The sequence below is a fragment of the Balaenoptera borealis genome, assembly GCF_965194805.1.
Source record: "Balaenoptera borealis genome assembly, chromosome: 11".
Lineage (NCBI taxonomy): Eukaryota > Metazoa > Chordata > Mammalia > Artiodactyla > Balaenopteridae > Balaenoptera > Balaenoptera borealis.
The window spans coordinates 31,674,412-31,691,345 of record NC_138868.1 but is presented as its reverse complement, the minus strand read 5'-3'; the positions used below and the strand labels follow the sequence as shown (position 1 = coordinate 31,691,345).

Genomic DNA, 16,934 nt, shown 5'->3' with positions numbered 1-16,934 from the left:
ATAATCACCCTGATACCAAAACCAAACAAAGATACTACAAAAAAAGAAAATTACAGACCAATATCACTCATAAATATACATGCAAAAATCCTCAACAAAATACTAGCAAACAGAATCGAACAACACATTAAAAGAATCATACACCATGACCAAGTGGAATTTAAACCACAGATGCAAGGATTCTTCAATATACACAAATCAATCAATGTGATACGCCATATTAACAACTTGAAGAATAAAAACCATATGATCATCTCAATAGATGCAATAAAAGCTTTTGACAAAATTCAACACCCATTTATGATAAAAACTCTCCAGAAAGTGGGCAAACAGTGGGAACCTGCCTCAACATAATAAAGGCCATATATGACAAACCCACAGCAAACATCATTCTCAATTATGAAAAACTGAAAGCATTTCTCTAGATCAGGAACAAAACAAGGATGTCCACTCTTGCCACTATTATTCAACATAGTTTTGGAAGTCCTAGCCATGGCAATCAGAGAAGAAAAAGAAAAAAAAGAAATACAAATTGGAAAAGAAGAAGTAAAACTGTCACTGTTTGCAGGTGACATGATACTATACATCGATAATCCTAAAGATGCCACCAGAAAACCACTACAGCTAATCAATGAATTTGGTAAATTTGCAGGATACAAAATTAATGCACAGAAATCTCTTGCAATCCTATACACTAACAACGAAAGATCAGAGGGAGAAATTAAGGAAACAATCCCATTCACCATTGCAAAAAGAGAATAAAATACCTAGGAATAAACCTACCTATTAAGGTAAAAGACCTGTACTCAGAAAACTATAAGACACTGATGAAAGAAATCAAAGATGACACAAACTGATGGAGAGATATACCATGTTCTTGGATTGGAAAAAACAATATTGTGAAAATGATTATACTACCCAAAGCAATCTACAGATTCAATGCAATCCCTATTAAATTACCAATGGCATTTTTTACAGAACTAGAACAAAAAATCTTAAAATTTGTGTGGAGACACAAATGACCCGAAAAGCCAAAGCAGTCTTTAGGGAAATAAACGGAGCTGGAGGAATCAGACTCTCTGACTTCAGACTTTACTACAAAGCTGCAGTAGTCAAGACAGTATGGTACTGGCACAAAAACAGAAATATGGATCAATGGAACAGGATAGAGACCCAAGAGATAAACCCACGCACCTATGGTCAACTAAACTATGACAAAGGAGGCAAGGATATATAATGGAGAAAAGAGAGTCTCTTCAATAAGTGGTGCTGGGAAAACTGGACAGCTACATGTAAAAGAATGAAATTGGAACACTCCCTAACACCATACACAAAAATAAGCTCAAAATGGATTAAAGACCAAAATGTAAGACCGGACACTATAAAACTCTTAGAGGAAAACATAGGAAGAACACTCTTTGACATAAATCACAGCAAGATCTTTTCTGACCTACCCACTGGAGTAATGGAAATAAAAACAAAAATAACAAATGGGAACAAATGAAACTTAAAAGCTTTTGCACAGAGTGAAGTAAGTCAGAAAGAGAAAAACAAATACCATATATTAAAGCATATATGTGGAATCTAAATAAATGGTACAGCTGAACCAGTTTGCAACGCAGAAATGAGACACAGATGTAGAGGACAAACGTATGGACACAAAGAGGGAAAAGCAGGGGGGTGGGGGAGTGGTGGTGGGATGAATTGGGGTATTGGGATTGATATACATACACTAATATGTATAAGATGGATAACTAATAAGAACCTGCTTTATAAAAAATAAAATATAATAAAATTCAAGAAAAAAAGAGAAAATAAATGGTAAGATTGTAGATTTAAACATGACCTTATCAATAATGACATTAAATATAAATGGGCTAAATACAACAATTAAAAAAAAGTTACCTTAAAACCCCATGACAAATTACCATTTTGTTGTGACACAATATGGTTGCAGATTCTTCAGGGCTAGAGAACAGAGGCAAAAAAACAAAAAAAAAAGAAAAAAAACTTAGCTATTGAGTGAGATTTTTTTTTTAACAGCTTTACTGCAGTATAATTGCTTTACAATGGTGTATTAGTTTCTGCTTTATTACAAAGTGAATCAGCTATACATATATATATATATATCCCCATATCTCCTCCCTCTTGTGTTTCCCTCCCTCCCCCCTATCCCACCCCTCTATGTGCTCACAAAGCACCAAGCTGATCTACCTGTACTATGCAGCTGCTTCCCACTAGCTATCTATTTTACATTTGGTAGTATAGATAAGTCCATACCACTCTCTCACTTCGTCCCAGCTTGCCATTCCCCTTCTCATGTCCTCAAGTCCATTGTCTACGTCTGCATCTTTATTCCTGTCCTGCCCCTAGGTTCTTCAGAAACTGTTTTTTTTTTTTAGATTCCATATATATGTGTTAGCATACGGTATTTGTTTTTCTCTTTCTGACTTAGTTCACTCTGTATGACAAACTCTAGATCCATCCACCTCACTACAAATAACTCAATTTTGTTTCTTTTTATGGCTGACTAATATTCCATTGTATATATGGCCACATCTTCTTTATCCATTCATCTGTCAGTGGACACTTAGGTTGCTTCCATGTCCTGGCTATTGTAAATAGAGCTGCAATGAATATTGTGGTACATGACTCTTTTTGAATTATGGTTTTCTCAGGGTGTATGCCCAGTAGTGGGATTGCTGGGTCATATGGTAGTTCTAGTTTTAGTTTTTTAAGGAACCTCCATACTGTTCTCCATAGTGGCTATATCAATTTACATTCCCACCAACAGCGCAAGAGGGTTCCCTTTTCTCCACACCCTCTCCAGCGTTTATTGTTTGTAGATTTTTTGATGATGGCCATTCTGACTGGTGTGAGGTGATACCTCATTGTAGTTTTGACTTGCTTTCCTCTCATGATTTGTGATGTTGAGCATCCTTTCATATGTTTGTGGGTAATCCGTATATCTTCTTTGGAGAAAAGTCTATTTAGGCCTTCTGCCCATTTTTGGACTGGGTTGTTTGTTTTTTTGATATTGAGCTGCCTGAGCTGCTTGTGTATTTTGGAGATTAATCCTTTGTCAGTTGCTTCGTTTGCAAATATTTTCTCCCATTCTGACGGTTGTCTTTTCATCTTGTTTATGGTTTCCTTTGCTGTGCAAAAGCTTTGAAGTTTCATTAGGTCCCATTTGTTTATTTTTGTTTTCATTCCCATTTCTCTAGGAGGTGGGTCCAAAAGGATCTTGCTGTGATTTATGTCATAGAGTGTTCTGCCTATGTTTTCCTCTAACAGTTTTACAGTGTCTAGCCTTACATTTAGGTCTTTAATCCATTTTGAGTGTATTTTTCTGTATGGTGTAGGGAATGTTCTAATTTCACTCTTTTACATATAGCTGTCCAGTTTTCCCAGCACCACTTATTAAAGAGGCTGTCTTTTCTCCATTGTATATTTTGCCTGCTTTATCAAAAATAAGGTGACCATATGTGCATGGGTTTATCTCTGGGCTTTCTATCCTGTTCCATTGATCTATATTTCTGTTTTTGTGCCAGTACCATACTGTCTTGATGACTGTAGCTTTGTACTGTAGTCTGAAATCAGGGAGCCTGATTCCTCCAGCTCCGCTTTTCTTTTTCAATATTGCTTTGTCTATTCAGGGTCTTTTGTGTTTCCATACAAATTGTGAAATTTTTTGTTCTAGTTCTGTGAAAAATGCCATTGGTAGTTTGATAGGGATTGCATTGAATCTGTAGATTGCTTTGGGTAGTATAGTCATTTTCACAACTTTGATTCTTCCATTCCAAGAATACGGTATATCTCTCCATCTGTTTGTATCATCTTTAATTTCTTTCATCAGTGTCTTATAGTTTTCTGCATACAGGTCTTTTGTCTCCTTAGGTAGGTTTATTCCAGGTATTTTATTCTTTTTGTTGCAATGGTAAATGGGAGTGTTACCTTAATTTCTCTCTCAGATTTTTCATCATTAGTGTATAGGAATGCAGGAGATTTCTGTGCATTAATGTTGTATCCTGCTGTTTTACCAAATTCATTGATTACCTCTACTAGTTTTCTGGTACCATCTTTAGGATTCTCTATGTATGGTGTCATGTCATCTGCAAACAGTGACAACTTTATTTCTTCTTTTCCAGTTTAGATTCCTTTTATTTCTTTTTCTTCTCTGATTGTTGTGGCTAAAACTTCCAAAACTATGTTGAATAATAGTGGTGAGAGTGGGCAACCTTGTCTTGTTCCTGATCTTAGGGGAAATGGTTTCAGTTTTTCACCATTAAGAACGATGTTGGCTGTGAGTTTGTCATATATGGCCTTTATTATGTTGAGGTAACTTCCTCTATGCTTACTTGCTGGAGGGTTTTTATCATAAATGGGTATTGAATTTTGTTGAAAGATTTTCCTCCATCTATTGAGATGATCATATGGTTTTTCTCCTTCAGTTTGTTAATATGGTTTATCACATTGATTGATTTGCATATATTGAAGAAACCTTGCATTCCTGTGATAAACCCCACTTGATCATGGTGTATGATCCTTTTAATGTGTTGTTGGATTCTGTTTGCTAGTATTTTTTTTTCACACACACACACTGTATTTTATTTTTACAAGAGATAAATAGACTGACACCAAGCATTGTACATGGATGACCACAACAAAAGCAACAATGATTGCAATTACCAAAAATGAAACACACTCATACTATGTCATAATATTGACATTCAGTCCAGTAATCCTCCACTGTAACAGTTCCTTTACTTTGCAGTGAAAATTGATTTGTATATTCTTTGCCTCTGAGTCCTTGTGGGATTTTTTTTTTTAATTCAAACAGAAAGTCACAAAAATTATACTCATCCTCATCAGTTCACTCAGTCCCATGTAATTAATTTTTATTTTATCTTGATCTTTTGTTAGCACTTTTATGAGTTCATCAGTTTTTCATTAGAGTTCTGAAAATGCTTATTCATTCAGTTCAGCAGTACAGTCAGTTACCAGAAACCTGTACTTGTCAGAGTCTTTTCCATGAATTTCTTGAAGATGAAACCCTTTTATAGGAACATATTTGCAAAAGCATCAGAGTACATCCAGAACTGTCTGTAAATGACAAAAGACTTAAAAATGACCACGGTTGGGGCTTCCCTGGTGGCGCAGTGGTTGAGAATCTGCTTGCCAATGCAGGGGACACGGGTTCGAGCCCTGGTCTGGGAAGATCCCACATGCCACGGAGCAACTAGGCCCGTGAGCCACAACTACTGAGCCTGCGCATCTGGAGCCTGTGCTCTACAACAAGAGAGGCCACGATAGTGAGAGGCCCGCGCACTGCGATGAAGAGTGGCCCCTGCTTGCTGCAACTAGAGAAAGCCCTCACAGAAATGAAGACCCAACACAGCCAAAAATAAAAAAAAAAAAAAAAAAAAAAAAGTTTCCCTCTTAAAAAAAAAAAAAAAATGACCACGGTTAAAGATTTGATGAAAGTTCATAATAATGCAGTTGACAAGAAAATTAGTTATTTCTGAGATATACATTTTAAAGTAATAACTAGGATTATGACATAACATTATACCAGAACATATAAGATTTTTAGAAATTTCATGTAATGTCTGAAACATTTATATTAACATATGTCCATACAAATAACCCAATGAAAGTTTAGTATTAGTTGTTTTGTTTGTTTGTTTGTTTATACTGCAGGTTCTTATTAGTCATCAATTTTATACACATCAGTGTATACATGTCAATCCCAACCGCCCAATTGGGTGTTTGCTAGTATTTTGTTGAGGATTTTTGCATCTATGTTCATCAGTGATATTGGCCTGTAGTTTTCTTTCTTTGTGACATCTTTGTCTGGTTTTGGTATCAGGGTGATGGTGGCCTCATAGAATGAGTGTGGGAGTGTTCTTCCCTCTGCTATATTTTGGAAGAGTTTGAGAAGGATAGGTGTTAGCTCTTCTCTAAATGTTTGATAGCATTCACCTGTGAAGCCATCTGGTCCTTGGCTGTTTGTTGGAAGATTTTTAATCACAGTCTCAATTTCACTGCTTGTGATTGGTCTGTTTATATTTTCTATTTCTTCCTGGTTCAGTCTCTGAAGGTTGTGCTTTTCTAAGAATTTGTCCATTTCTTCCAGGCTGTCCATTTTACTGGCATATAATTGCTTGTAGTAATCCCTCATGACCCTTTGTATTTCTGCAGTGTCAGTTGTTACTTCTCCTTTTTCATTTCTAATTCTATTGATTTGAGTCTTCTCCCTTTTTGTTCTTGATGAGTCTGCCTAATGGTTTATCAATTTTGTTTATTTTCTCAAAGAACCAGCTTTTAGTTTTATTGATCTTTGCTACTGTTTTCTTCATTTCTTTTTCATTTATTTCCGATCTGATTTTTATGATTTCTTTCCTTCTGCTAACTTTGGGGTTTTTGTGTTCTTCTTTCTCTAATTGCTTTAAGTGTAAGGTTAGGTTGTTACTTTGAGATGTTTCTTGTTTCTTGTGGTAGGATTGTGTTGCTATAAACTTCCCTCATAGAACTGCTTTTGCTGCATCCCATGGGTTTTGGGTTGTCGTGTTTTCATTGTCATTTGTTTCTAGGTATTTTTGTATTTCTTCTTTGATTTCTTCAGTGATCTCTTGGTTATTTAGTAGTGTATTGTTTAGTCTCCATGTGTTTGTATATTTTGCAGATTTTTTTTCCTGTAATTGATATCTAGTCTCATAGCGTTGTGGTTGGAAATGATAATTGATATGATTTCAATTTTCTTAAATTTACCAAGGCTTGATTTGTGACCCAAGTTATGATCTATCCTGGAGAATGTTCCTTGAGCACTTGAAAAGAAAGTGTATGCTGTTATTTTGGGATAGAATGTCTTATAAATATCAATTAAGTGCATCTTGTTTAATGTATCACTTAAAGCTTGTGTTTCCTTATTTATTTTCATTTTAGATGATCTGTCCATTTGTGAAGTGGGGTGTTAAAGTCTCCTACTATGATTCTGTTACTGTCAATTTCCCCTTTTGTGGCTATTAGCATTTGCCTTATATATTGAGGTGCTCCTTTGTTGGGTGCATAAATATTTACAATTGTTATAACTTCTTCTTGGCTTGATCCCTTGATCATCATGTAGTGTCCTTCTTTGTCTCTTGCAATAGTCTTTATTTTAAAGTCTCCTGTGTCTGATATGAGAATTGCTACTCCAGCTTTCTTTTGATTTCCATTTGCATGGAATATCTTTTTCCATCCCCTCACTTTCAGTCTGTATGTGTCCCTAGGTCTGAAGTGGGTCTCCTGTAGACAGCATATATATGGGCCTTGTTTTTGTATCCATTCAGCCAGTCTATGTCTTTTGGGGAAGCGTTTAATCCCTTTACATTTAAGGTAATTATCGATATGTATGTTCCTAGTACCATTTTCTTAATTCATTTGGGTTTGTTATTGTAGGTCTTTTCCTTCTCTTGTGTTTCCTGCCTAGAGAAGTTCCTTTAGCATTTGTTGTAAAGCTGGTTTGGTGGTGCTGAATTCTCTTAGCTTTTGCTTGTCTGTAAATGTTTTACTTTCTCTGTCAAATCTGAATGAGATCCTTGCTGGGTAGAGTAACCTTGGTTGTAGGTTTTCCCTTTCATCACTTTAAATATGTCCTGCCACTCCCTTCAGGCTTGCAGAGTTTTTGCTGAAGGATCAGCTGTTAACCTGATGGGGATTCCCTTGTGTGTTATTTGTTGTTTTTCCCTTGCTGCTTTTAGTATTTTTTCTTTGTATTTAATTTTTGATGGTTTGATTAATATGTGTCTTGGCGTGTTTCTGCTTGGATTTATCCTGTATTTGACTCTCTGTGCTTTCTGGACTTGATTAACTATTTCCTTTCCCATATTAGGGTAGTCTTCAACTATAATCTCTTCAAGTATTTTCTCAATCCTTTTCTTTTTCTCTTCTTCTTCTGGGACCCCTATAATTCGAATGTTGGTGAGTTTAATGTTGTCCCAGAGGTCTCTGAGACTGTCCTCAATTGTTTTTATTCTTTTGTCTTTATTCTGCTCTGCAGTAGTTATTTCCCTTATTTTATCTTCCAGGTCAGTTATCCGTTATTCTGCCTCAGTTATTCTGCTACTGTTTCCTTCTAGAGCATTTTTAATTTCATTTGTGTTGTTCATCATTGTTTGTTTGCTCTTTAGTTCTTCTAGGTCCTTGTTAAACGTTTCTTGTATTTTCTCCATTCTATTTCCAAGATTTTGGATCACATTTACTATCAATACTCTGAATTCTTTTTCAAGTAGACTGCCTATTTCCTCTTCATGTGTTTGGTCTGGTGGCTTTTTACCTTGCTCCTTCATCTGTTGTGTGTTTCTTTGTCTTCTCATTTTGCTTAACTTACTGTGTTTGTGGTCTCCTTTTCACAGCCTGCAGGTTCATAGATCCTCTTGTTTGTGGTGTCTGCCCCCAGTGGCTAGTGTTGGCTCAGTGGTTTGTGTAGGCTTCCTGGTGGAAGGGACTAGTGCCTGTGTTCTGGTGTTTGAGGCTGAATTTGTCTTTCTGGTGGGCAGGTCCACGTCCAGTGGTGTGTTTTGGGGTGTCTGTGACCTTATTATGATTTTAGGCAGCCTCTCTGCTAATGGGTGAGATTGTGTTCCTGTCTTGCTAGTTTTTTGGCATAGGATGTCCAGCACTGTAGCTTGCTGTTTGTTGCGTGGAGCTGGGTCTTAGCGTTGAGATGGAGATCTCTGGGAGAGCTTTCGCCATTTGATATTACATGGAGCCAGGAGGTCTCTAGTGGACCAATGTCCTGACCTCAGCTCTCCCACCTTCTCAGCTCAGAAGTAAAGGAAGAAAAAAAGAAAGAAAGATAGGAAAAAATAAATAAAATAAAATAATGTTATTAAAAGAAGAAATAATTATTAAAAATAAAATAATTAAAAAGTAATAAAAAAAGAGAGCAACCAAATGAAAAAACAAATATACCAATGATAACAAGTGCTAAAAACTATACTAAAAAAAAAACAACGGACAGACAGAAGCCTTGGACAAATGGTCAAATCAAAGCTATAAGACAAAATCACACACAGAAGCCTACACATACACAGTCACAAAAAGAGAAAAAGGAAAAAAAAAAAAAAAAATATATATATATATATATATCTATCTCGTTGCTCCCAAAGTCCACTGCCTAAATTTGGGGATGATTCATTGTCTATTCAGGTATTCCACAGATGCAGGTACATCAAGTTGATTGTGGATATTTAACCCGCTGCTCCTGAGGCTGCTGGGAGAGATTTCCCTTTCTCTTCTTTGTTCGCACAGCTCCTGGGGTTCAGCTTTGGATTTGGCCCTGTCTCTGCATGTAGGTCGCCTGAGGGCGTCTGTTCTTCACCCAGACAGGACGGGGTTAAAGGAGCAGCTGCTTCGGGGGCTCTGGCTCACCCAGGCCGGGGGGAGAGAGGGGTACGGATGCAGGGCGAGCCTGCGGCGGCGGAGGCCAGCGTGACGTTGCAGCAGCCTGAGGCAGGCCGTGCGTTCTCCCGGGGAAGTTGTCCCTGGATCACGGGACCCTGGCAGTGGCGGGCTGCACAGGCTCCCGGGAGGGGCGGTGTGGAGAGTGACCTGTGCTCCACACAGGCTTCTTGGTGGCGGCAGCAGCAGCCTTAGCGTCTCATGCCCGTCTCTGGGGTCCGCGCTGATCGCTGCGGCTCGCGCCCATCTCTGGAGCTCGTTTAGGCGGCGCTCTGAATCCCCTCTCCTTGTGCGCCACGAAACAAAGAGGCAAGAAAAAGTCTCTTACCTCTTTGGCAGCTCCAGACCTTTTCCCGGACTCCCTCCCGGCTAGCTGTGGTGCACTAGCCCCTTCAGGCTGTGTTCACGCCGCCAACCCCAGTCCTCTCCCTGGGATCCAACCTCCAAAGCCAGAGCCTCAGCTCCCAGCCCCCGCCCGCCCCGGCGGGTGAGCAGACAAGCCTCTCGGGCTGGTGAGTGCTACTCAGCACCGAGCCTCCGTGCGGGAATCTCTCCGCTTTGCCCTCCGCACCCCTGTGGCTGCGCTCTCCTCCGTGGCTCTGAAGCTTCCCCCCTCCGCCACCCACAGTCTCCGCCCGTGAAGGGGCTTCCCAGTGTGTGGAAACCTTTCCTCCTTCACAGCTCCCTCCCACTGGTGCAGGTCCCGTCCCTATTCTTTTGTCTCTGTTATTTCTTTTTTCTTTTGCCCTACCCAGGTACGTGGGGAGTTTCTTGCCTTTTGGGAAGTCCGAGGTCTTTTGCCAGCGTTCAGTAGGTGTTCTGTAGGAGCTGTTCCAAATGTAGATGTATTTCTGATGTATTTGTGGGGAGGAAGGTGATCTCCACGTCTTACTCTTCCGCCATCTTGAAGGTCTCCTTGAGTGAGATTAACTGAATATCTATCATCATAATTTGCTTTTGTTATTTTTTGCAATAAAATTCCAGAATTTGGCCATTATCAAGGTCTAAGGGATATCCCTAGAGAATATCAAGTGGTTAACATTAATTCACTTAAAATGTATTTTTAACAACAGGAGATGAAACAAAGAGAGTTTTCAGTTAATCAAGGGCCTTGGTCCCCTGAGTGTTTGGGTTAATTTTCCTGGTGGTCAAATCTTTTAAGTCTTTTGAGATGCTTATGTCCTATCTAGTACAAAAAGATCTTGGAGGCTGTTGAGAAAGTTAAGTATCATGCAGTACAATAAAAAACAAAGTAACTAGGATGAAAATAATAGTGAGATTAAGCTATAGTGTTGCATCCTACTGGTTACAAATTCAGTCACATGAACACAACTCCTCTTTTTATCTGTGAGTTGTTGGTCAAGTGACTTATTCTTGCTAAGCCACGAAAAGGAGTAATTGTCAGTAAAAAAAAAAAAAAAGGAGTGATATTAATACCTACCACATGACAATTGTAGTGGGAATTATAGAGATAGATAATATACAGACAGCCCTGTCAGAGTGCCTGGATCAGAAAGGGCAGAATAAATTTTACCTAGCCATAATTTTCATAATCCAACACATTTACTGGTGATAGATTTTAATTTCAGCTCTGAGTTTCTAAAGACCAAAGCAAGGAGGGAACATAATCTGTTTGCAAGATTTGAGATGCTTTTAAAGTCTGAAATAAATTTTTCTTGCATAAAATGTGATGTGGTGGGCAAGACCATAATGATATTCTCACAACAAATTCACATCACATCTCTCAATGAGAAATAATATTTTAACTAACGAGGCGTATCCACAGCATCCACTTGGATTGTAGGAGATGATTCTACCGTCTTTTCCTTGGGTTCTATTATTGGCATCACTGATGATGTTTTGCTTTTACTAATTTGCAGTCACCATGTAGCTTGTTTATGTTTAAATGCTTGTCCTTTATGCATAGCTAATACATAGCTGGTTATTCCTCATCTTTGGGGGCTTTTTACCCTTCCTCAGCATATAATCCTACATCAAAACCTTCCTTTCATTCTGTTTTTGCACACAGCATATCCTGCTTACTAAGATTCAATTTTGCATTTTAGGTTGATCTTCAAGATGCCAGCCACTCATCTCCTCTAACATTCTTCAATCCTCAGGATAACATCTTTTCTAGACCTCATAACTAAATTTACTTTCTCTTTCTCCTTAGGTCATTACTGAGAATGCTAAATAACAAATTTGTTTCTTATTTTCTCATATAGAAGGTAGATACCAGGTGAAAAAGAGACAGAGGCTGTGTTACACACACGTACACACACAGAGAAATTGCTTATTTTTGCCCACATGTGTGAACTCTGGGAAATGAAAACTTAATACAATGAACCACGGGACACACAATTCTGATTTCATGAGATTAACGAATCACGAAGTTCCTTTCAAAGATATGTGAGGATACATACATGGACTCTAAAAGAGAGAGCTCATAACTAGCATAACCATTCCCATGCAAGAATTACGGTGTTAGTGGAAAAAGAAGCATCACCAGAGTGGCTGGGATGGAAGACCCCAAGAAGTTTCAAAGATGTGACATACTTGTCAGTATCACGGAGGATGACACAAAGGGTGTCATTGGTATATGTACGGAACATAATGCAGGGGGGGAGGAGGGAATGTGGGTCAGGAACAGTCAGGCTAGAATTTTAAAGATAAGATGAAAGGGCAAAATGCCCTCAGAAACTGTGAAAGAGGTCTGAAACCAGCAGTATGAACACTAATGGGGCAATTGAAAGGCCAAGCACTGTCCTTTGTACCCCTCAAACCCAGAGGTCCACAGTCTCTTCTGCTGACTGACCTCTTCCTTGATTCTTTGTTCATAAAGCCACGACCTGCAGGCCACAGAGTATCCTTTATCTATGTGGAGAAGATGCAGCAACAGGGGAGGGCCCTTCACTGCCTATTCAGTCATATTTGTATTTTATCAATGTATATAAATTCAAGTTCTAAGAGCCTTTTTTGAAAACCTGTTCCTTTCTTACATTCTTCCCCTATATGGTTCAATAGGTAGTTTTCAGTCACTATTCAATAAGCAAAGAGTTGCTGCTAATCACTATTTCTTAGAGTTTATCATTACATTTGCCATTGGCTCAGAGGATTGACTATTAATCTGAGGCACAAAGCACAGGGGCCCAGATAGCCATACTTTGTATACCACAGGCCATTGCATCCGTCCTCCCATAACCTAGCTTGTTGATAATGGTTCACTCTGTGTGAGCAGCCAGCTAAGTGTAATCTAGACCCCAAATCAGTGTCACCAACCCCTGGAACGTGACAGTCTGTTCAGTTTGACCCATCAGTCAGCTGTTGGTTCACATTACCACCTCCTAAGCTGGCGCAGGAGTAATTCTTGGCACTTTGTCACCATCCTTGCCCACCTTCAGTTTTTATCCATCCCTCCTGTACCTAAAGAAAAGGTAAAGTTGGTTGATGTTTTAGAACTGGATAAAAGTCCACCTTCTGAATAAGCTAAAAAAAAATTTTGTCTCTTCCTTTTGTCTCTGTGTCTAAATGGTCATGCCTTGCTAATTATAACCAGCAAACTTAAATTTAGAAATAATGTTATCATTTGTTACATTGAAAACAGTATTATGTTACATTGTCATGATCATGATTTATATTCTAGGAAAGAATATAGAGATCACAATATTAGGATCTCCCAAGGTACTAAAAAGACCTTGGTACTCTCTAAATGTACTGAAAAAATATATACAAAGTTACATATGCAACAAATATTTAATAACTGCCTGTTATATCCAGGATCTATGTTAATTGCTGGGAATACAACATTAAATGAGATTCAGTATCAGTCTTCTAGAAGCCTATACACTAAGATACATAGTATAGATGGAAAGATCGAAAGAAAGAATGTGCCTCAGGCTAGACTCTTCTTTTTCTGTGCCTCGGTTTCCCCATCTATAAACTAGGGGTTGAAATAGAACAGAGTATTTCCAATTTTTAAAAAACAAATTTTTCTTCCCAATATTGTTCCAGTAAAATCATATTTAAAACCTCCATAGATGAAACATATAAAGTGATTGACCTATGAACTGTAACATAAAAATATTTTAATATGTAAAATATGTAAAATGTAAATATGTAAAAGCTACTGTTTGTAAAAAGCTACAAACATATGTAAAATATGTTAATAATATGTAAAAGCTACTGTTTTAAAGAATAAAGAATGAATTTATTTTCCTAAACAAACAAATTTTAACTGGAATTTCTCAGAAACATTTATTTTAAATTAATTTGAATCAATTCTGGCACTTATGTAGTAAGATTTCAAAAAATTCTTGCTAAATGAATATGTGAAAAAAAACAAATGAATACATTGTACCACAGATACCTTAATATCTTCTGTACATGTGTTTGGATTCTTTAATATTGTATTTCAGAAATATCTTCCAAGATGAAATGACCCTTACAAATGTAAAAAGATACTTCATGACTTCTATATTTTAACTTTTTCTCTTTGAAAAATAGATTAGACGATAAAGGCCAAGTGGTTCGCATCAACTTCAATAATGCAACTAGAGACACAATATTTGACATACCTGTTGAAAGAGTTCAGCCTTTTTATGCTGCTCTGAAGGAGTTTGTTGACCTCATGAATTGTAAAGAATTCAAGTTTACTTTCAAGATGAATCCAGGTCAGTGAACACATTTTCTCAGGCAACTGAAAGAATGGATTTTCTTCAACCTTAACCATTTAGCACAATATCTAGAGCAGTGTTTCTCAAACATGGCATGTGGAACACTAACATCAGAGTCTTGGTGAGCAGCCAACTTGCTTAAATAGCAGACTCCTGGCCCCTACCCTTCCTCTAAATTGACTCTCCAGACTTTAAAGTACTCATTTTAATAAGTTCCTAGGTAATCCTTAAGCACACCAAAATTTAATAACCTCTAACCTAAAGCATAAATATTGAAAGACAAGCTACAGACCAAATAAAATCTCATGTCTGATATGAAGACTGATGACTTATATTTTCTATTCTGATAGCCAATCAATACAAACTGAAATCTGTACTTAATTTTTCTATCTTGGTAAATAAACAAAATTATCTCCATGAGCCTCACTCTAAAGTACATGAGTAGGGTTTACTCATTACGCTTATCTGATCTGGCAAACATGGTGCTACGTGAAATAAAGAAGTACTTGAAGTATTCCAGCCACTTGGATAAAGGAGCAGAAAGCACTATGGTTTTTCTGGACTATCTCTACTCAATGAAGTGACATCAAACTTGAGGCTTTTGATATCTAAAATAAAAAGCATAATTTCTCCCTCCTGCTGATTGGGCCAAGTGGAGATACTTTTCATGTGTGATTATTTTTTGAATTGATCTTTGGTACAATAAGGTAATACTAGAAATCTCCATAAATCTGCTGCTATGAAGTCAACACCAAGTTGAGTTTAAGAGCAGTAACATGTAAAATGGAAATACCATGGGAGAAAAATACCCCCAAAATAGGAGTTGGAATTCAAGCTTCACCATTCAATGGCAGTGTATCTCCTGGCAAGTGCCTCAACTGCTCAGAGCAGAGTTTTCTCATTTATGAAAATATGATATAATACTCTCCTTTCAAGATTTTTATGAGGCATAAAAATTATGTACATAAAATACTAAGAACATGAAAGACAAACCAAGAATGTCACTATCCTTATAATTGTTTGAAGCTGTTAAAGTAGAAATAAATACTTCTTAAGTCAGAAGGAGAAAAACAAATACCATATGATATCACTTATATGTGGAATCTAAATTATGACACAAATGAACCTATATGTGGAATCTAAAATATGACACAAATGAAACAGACTCACAGACATAGAGAACAGACTTGTGGTTGCCAACGGGGAGAAGGTTGGGGAAAGGGATGGATTGGACATTTGGGGTTAACAGATGAAAACTATTATATATAGAATGGATAAACAACAAGGTCCTACTATATATCACAGGGAATTATATTCAATATCCTGTAATAAACCATAATGGAAAAGAATGTATATATAACTGAATCACTTTGCTGTACAGCAGAAATTAACACAATATTATAAATCAACTATACTTCAATTTAAAAAAAAAAACACTTCTGAGTAAGAGATAAGTAACCATCAGGAAGAACAATTCAAAAGTTTTATACAGAGATAATACTTTAAGTAAGAATTATAAAAGTATCTACAAGCGCCCCCCAAGCTCTGTAGTTCAAATGTCAAAAGGTCTAAAGCAGTCTCCATTCAGTGGGCCTGATTTGTATGAAAAAGCAAATGTGCAGTTTTATGTAAAGAAATAAACATATTGTGTCTTGATGTGAACCAAGTAGCAATGCTATTTTGCAGTTTACATTTTCTAGCTCAGCAAATCATTTACACACAGAATTATATTCATATTGAAAAAAATCTTTTGTCTAGGTGATGTGATTACCTTTGATAACTGGCGCTTACTTCATGGCCGACGGAGCTATGAAGCAGGAACTGAGATATCCCGCCATCTAGAAGGAGCTTATGCCGACTGGGATGTGGTCATGTCAAGGCTTCGTATCTTAAGGCAGAGTGTCCGGAATAGAAACTGAATCTCCTGTCGATAAGATTCCAGTGAGTGTATTTTATAAGATATGGCAAGGTTATTTGTCTTCACAGGCCATGAGCCATGTCAGTAACACATTAATTTCTTTAACACAAGAGTTCTCTTTTCTTTGTAGTCATATACAGTGCCAACTTTTTAGATGTTGTAGCCATGCTCTCTCTTTTTCAAATAAAGCATCTCCTCTGTCCAATTGCATATACGATCTAATTTCTTTTGCCCATCTGTGAGAGTCTCCAGAATGCCTTCAAATAGTTTTGTATCAAAGTTTTTCTTCAAGTAAGGCTTCTTTTAAATAAAGCTTTTGTTTCAAATAAAGGTTGTGTTTCAAATAAAACTTGTCTCAAAACATGTTTCTGCTCTGTTGCCTGGAGGGTCTCATTTTTCATGACTGCATATGGCTGTCTTTAGCATGCTTGGGAAGAGCCTTCATATTTTCAAAGATCTCTTTTGTTTACTCTTATTACAGAATTACGTGACCCCAATTTCCAGACCTCACCAACCTGGTGATCTCAGCATTTCTTTTAATACATAAATTATGATACCAAATCCAAGAATGTGCCAAATGAAAAGAAAATCTAGTTCCACCCCCCACCAAGTTGCTCTTGCCCCAAATAAATACTCCCAAGGACTGCCAGCATAGCTTACCCCTGTCCATGGATCAGTTCTCCTCACTCCTTGCGTTCAACTAATAACTAGAAAAGGTAGAAACAAGATGCATGCAACACTCATAAGTGGACATGATGTTTGTTAACCTCTGGACAGCTTGACCTGCTGGTCTTGGCTTCTTATATGGCCACTGCCTTGCCTCCAGTGATGGAACACAGGTGTCACCACTGGCCATGAAAGTTCCACTCCGGTTGTGCCCAGTCCCTTCCCTACCTCTG

The 16,934-nt window shown here is 37.6% G+C and overlaps 1 protein-coding gene across 4 annotated transcripts in view; it reads left to right on the top strand.

Moving 5' to 3' along the window:
* BBOX1 (gamma-butyrobetaine hydroxylase 1) overlaps positions 1-16,384 on the top strand; it is an 81,540-nt gene extending 65,156 nt beyond the window's left edge. For all 4 annotated transcript variants that reach the window (XM_082342489.1, XM_082342491.1, XM_082342488.1 and 1 more), the window contains 2 exons: positions 13,948-14,114; positions 15,876-16,384. In XM_082342489.1, the coding sequence (XP_082198615.1) occupies positions 13,948-14,114; positions 15,876-16,036 (328 nt within the window). In that variant the 3' untranslated portion in view covers positions 16,037-16,384. The remainder of the gene's footprint in view (positions 1-13,947; positions 14,115-15,875) is intronic.
* Positions 16,385-16,934: the final 550 nt, after the last annotated feature.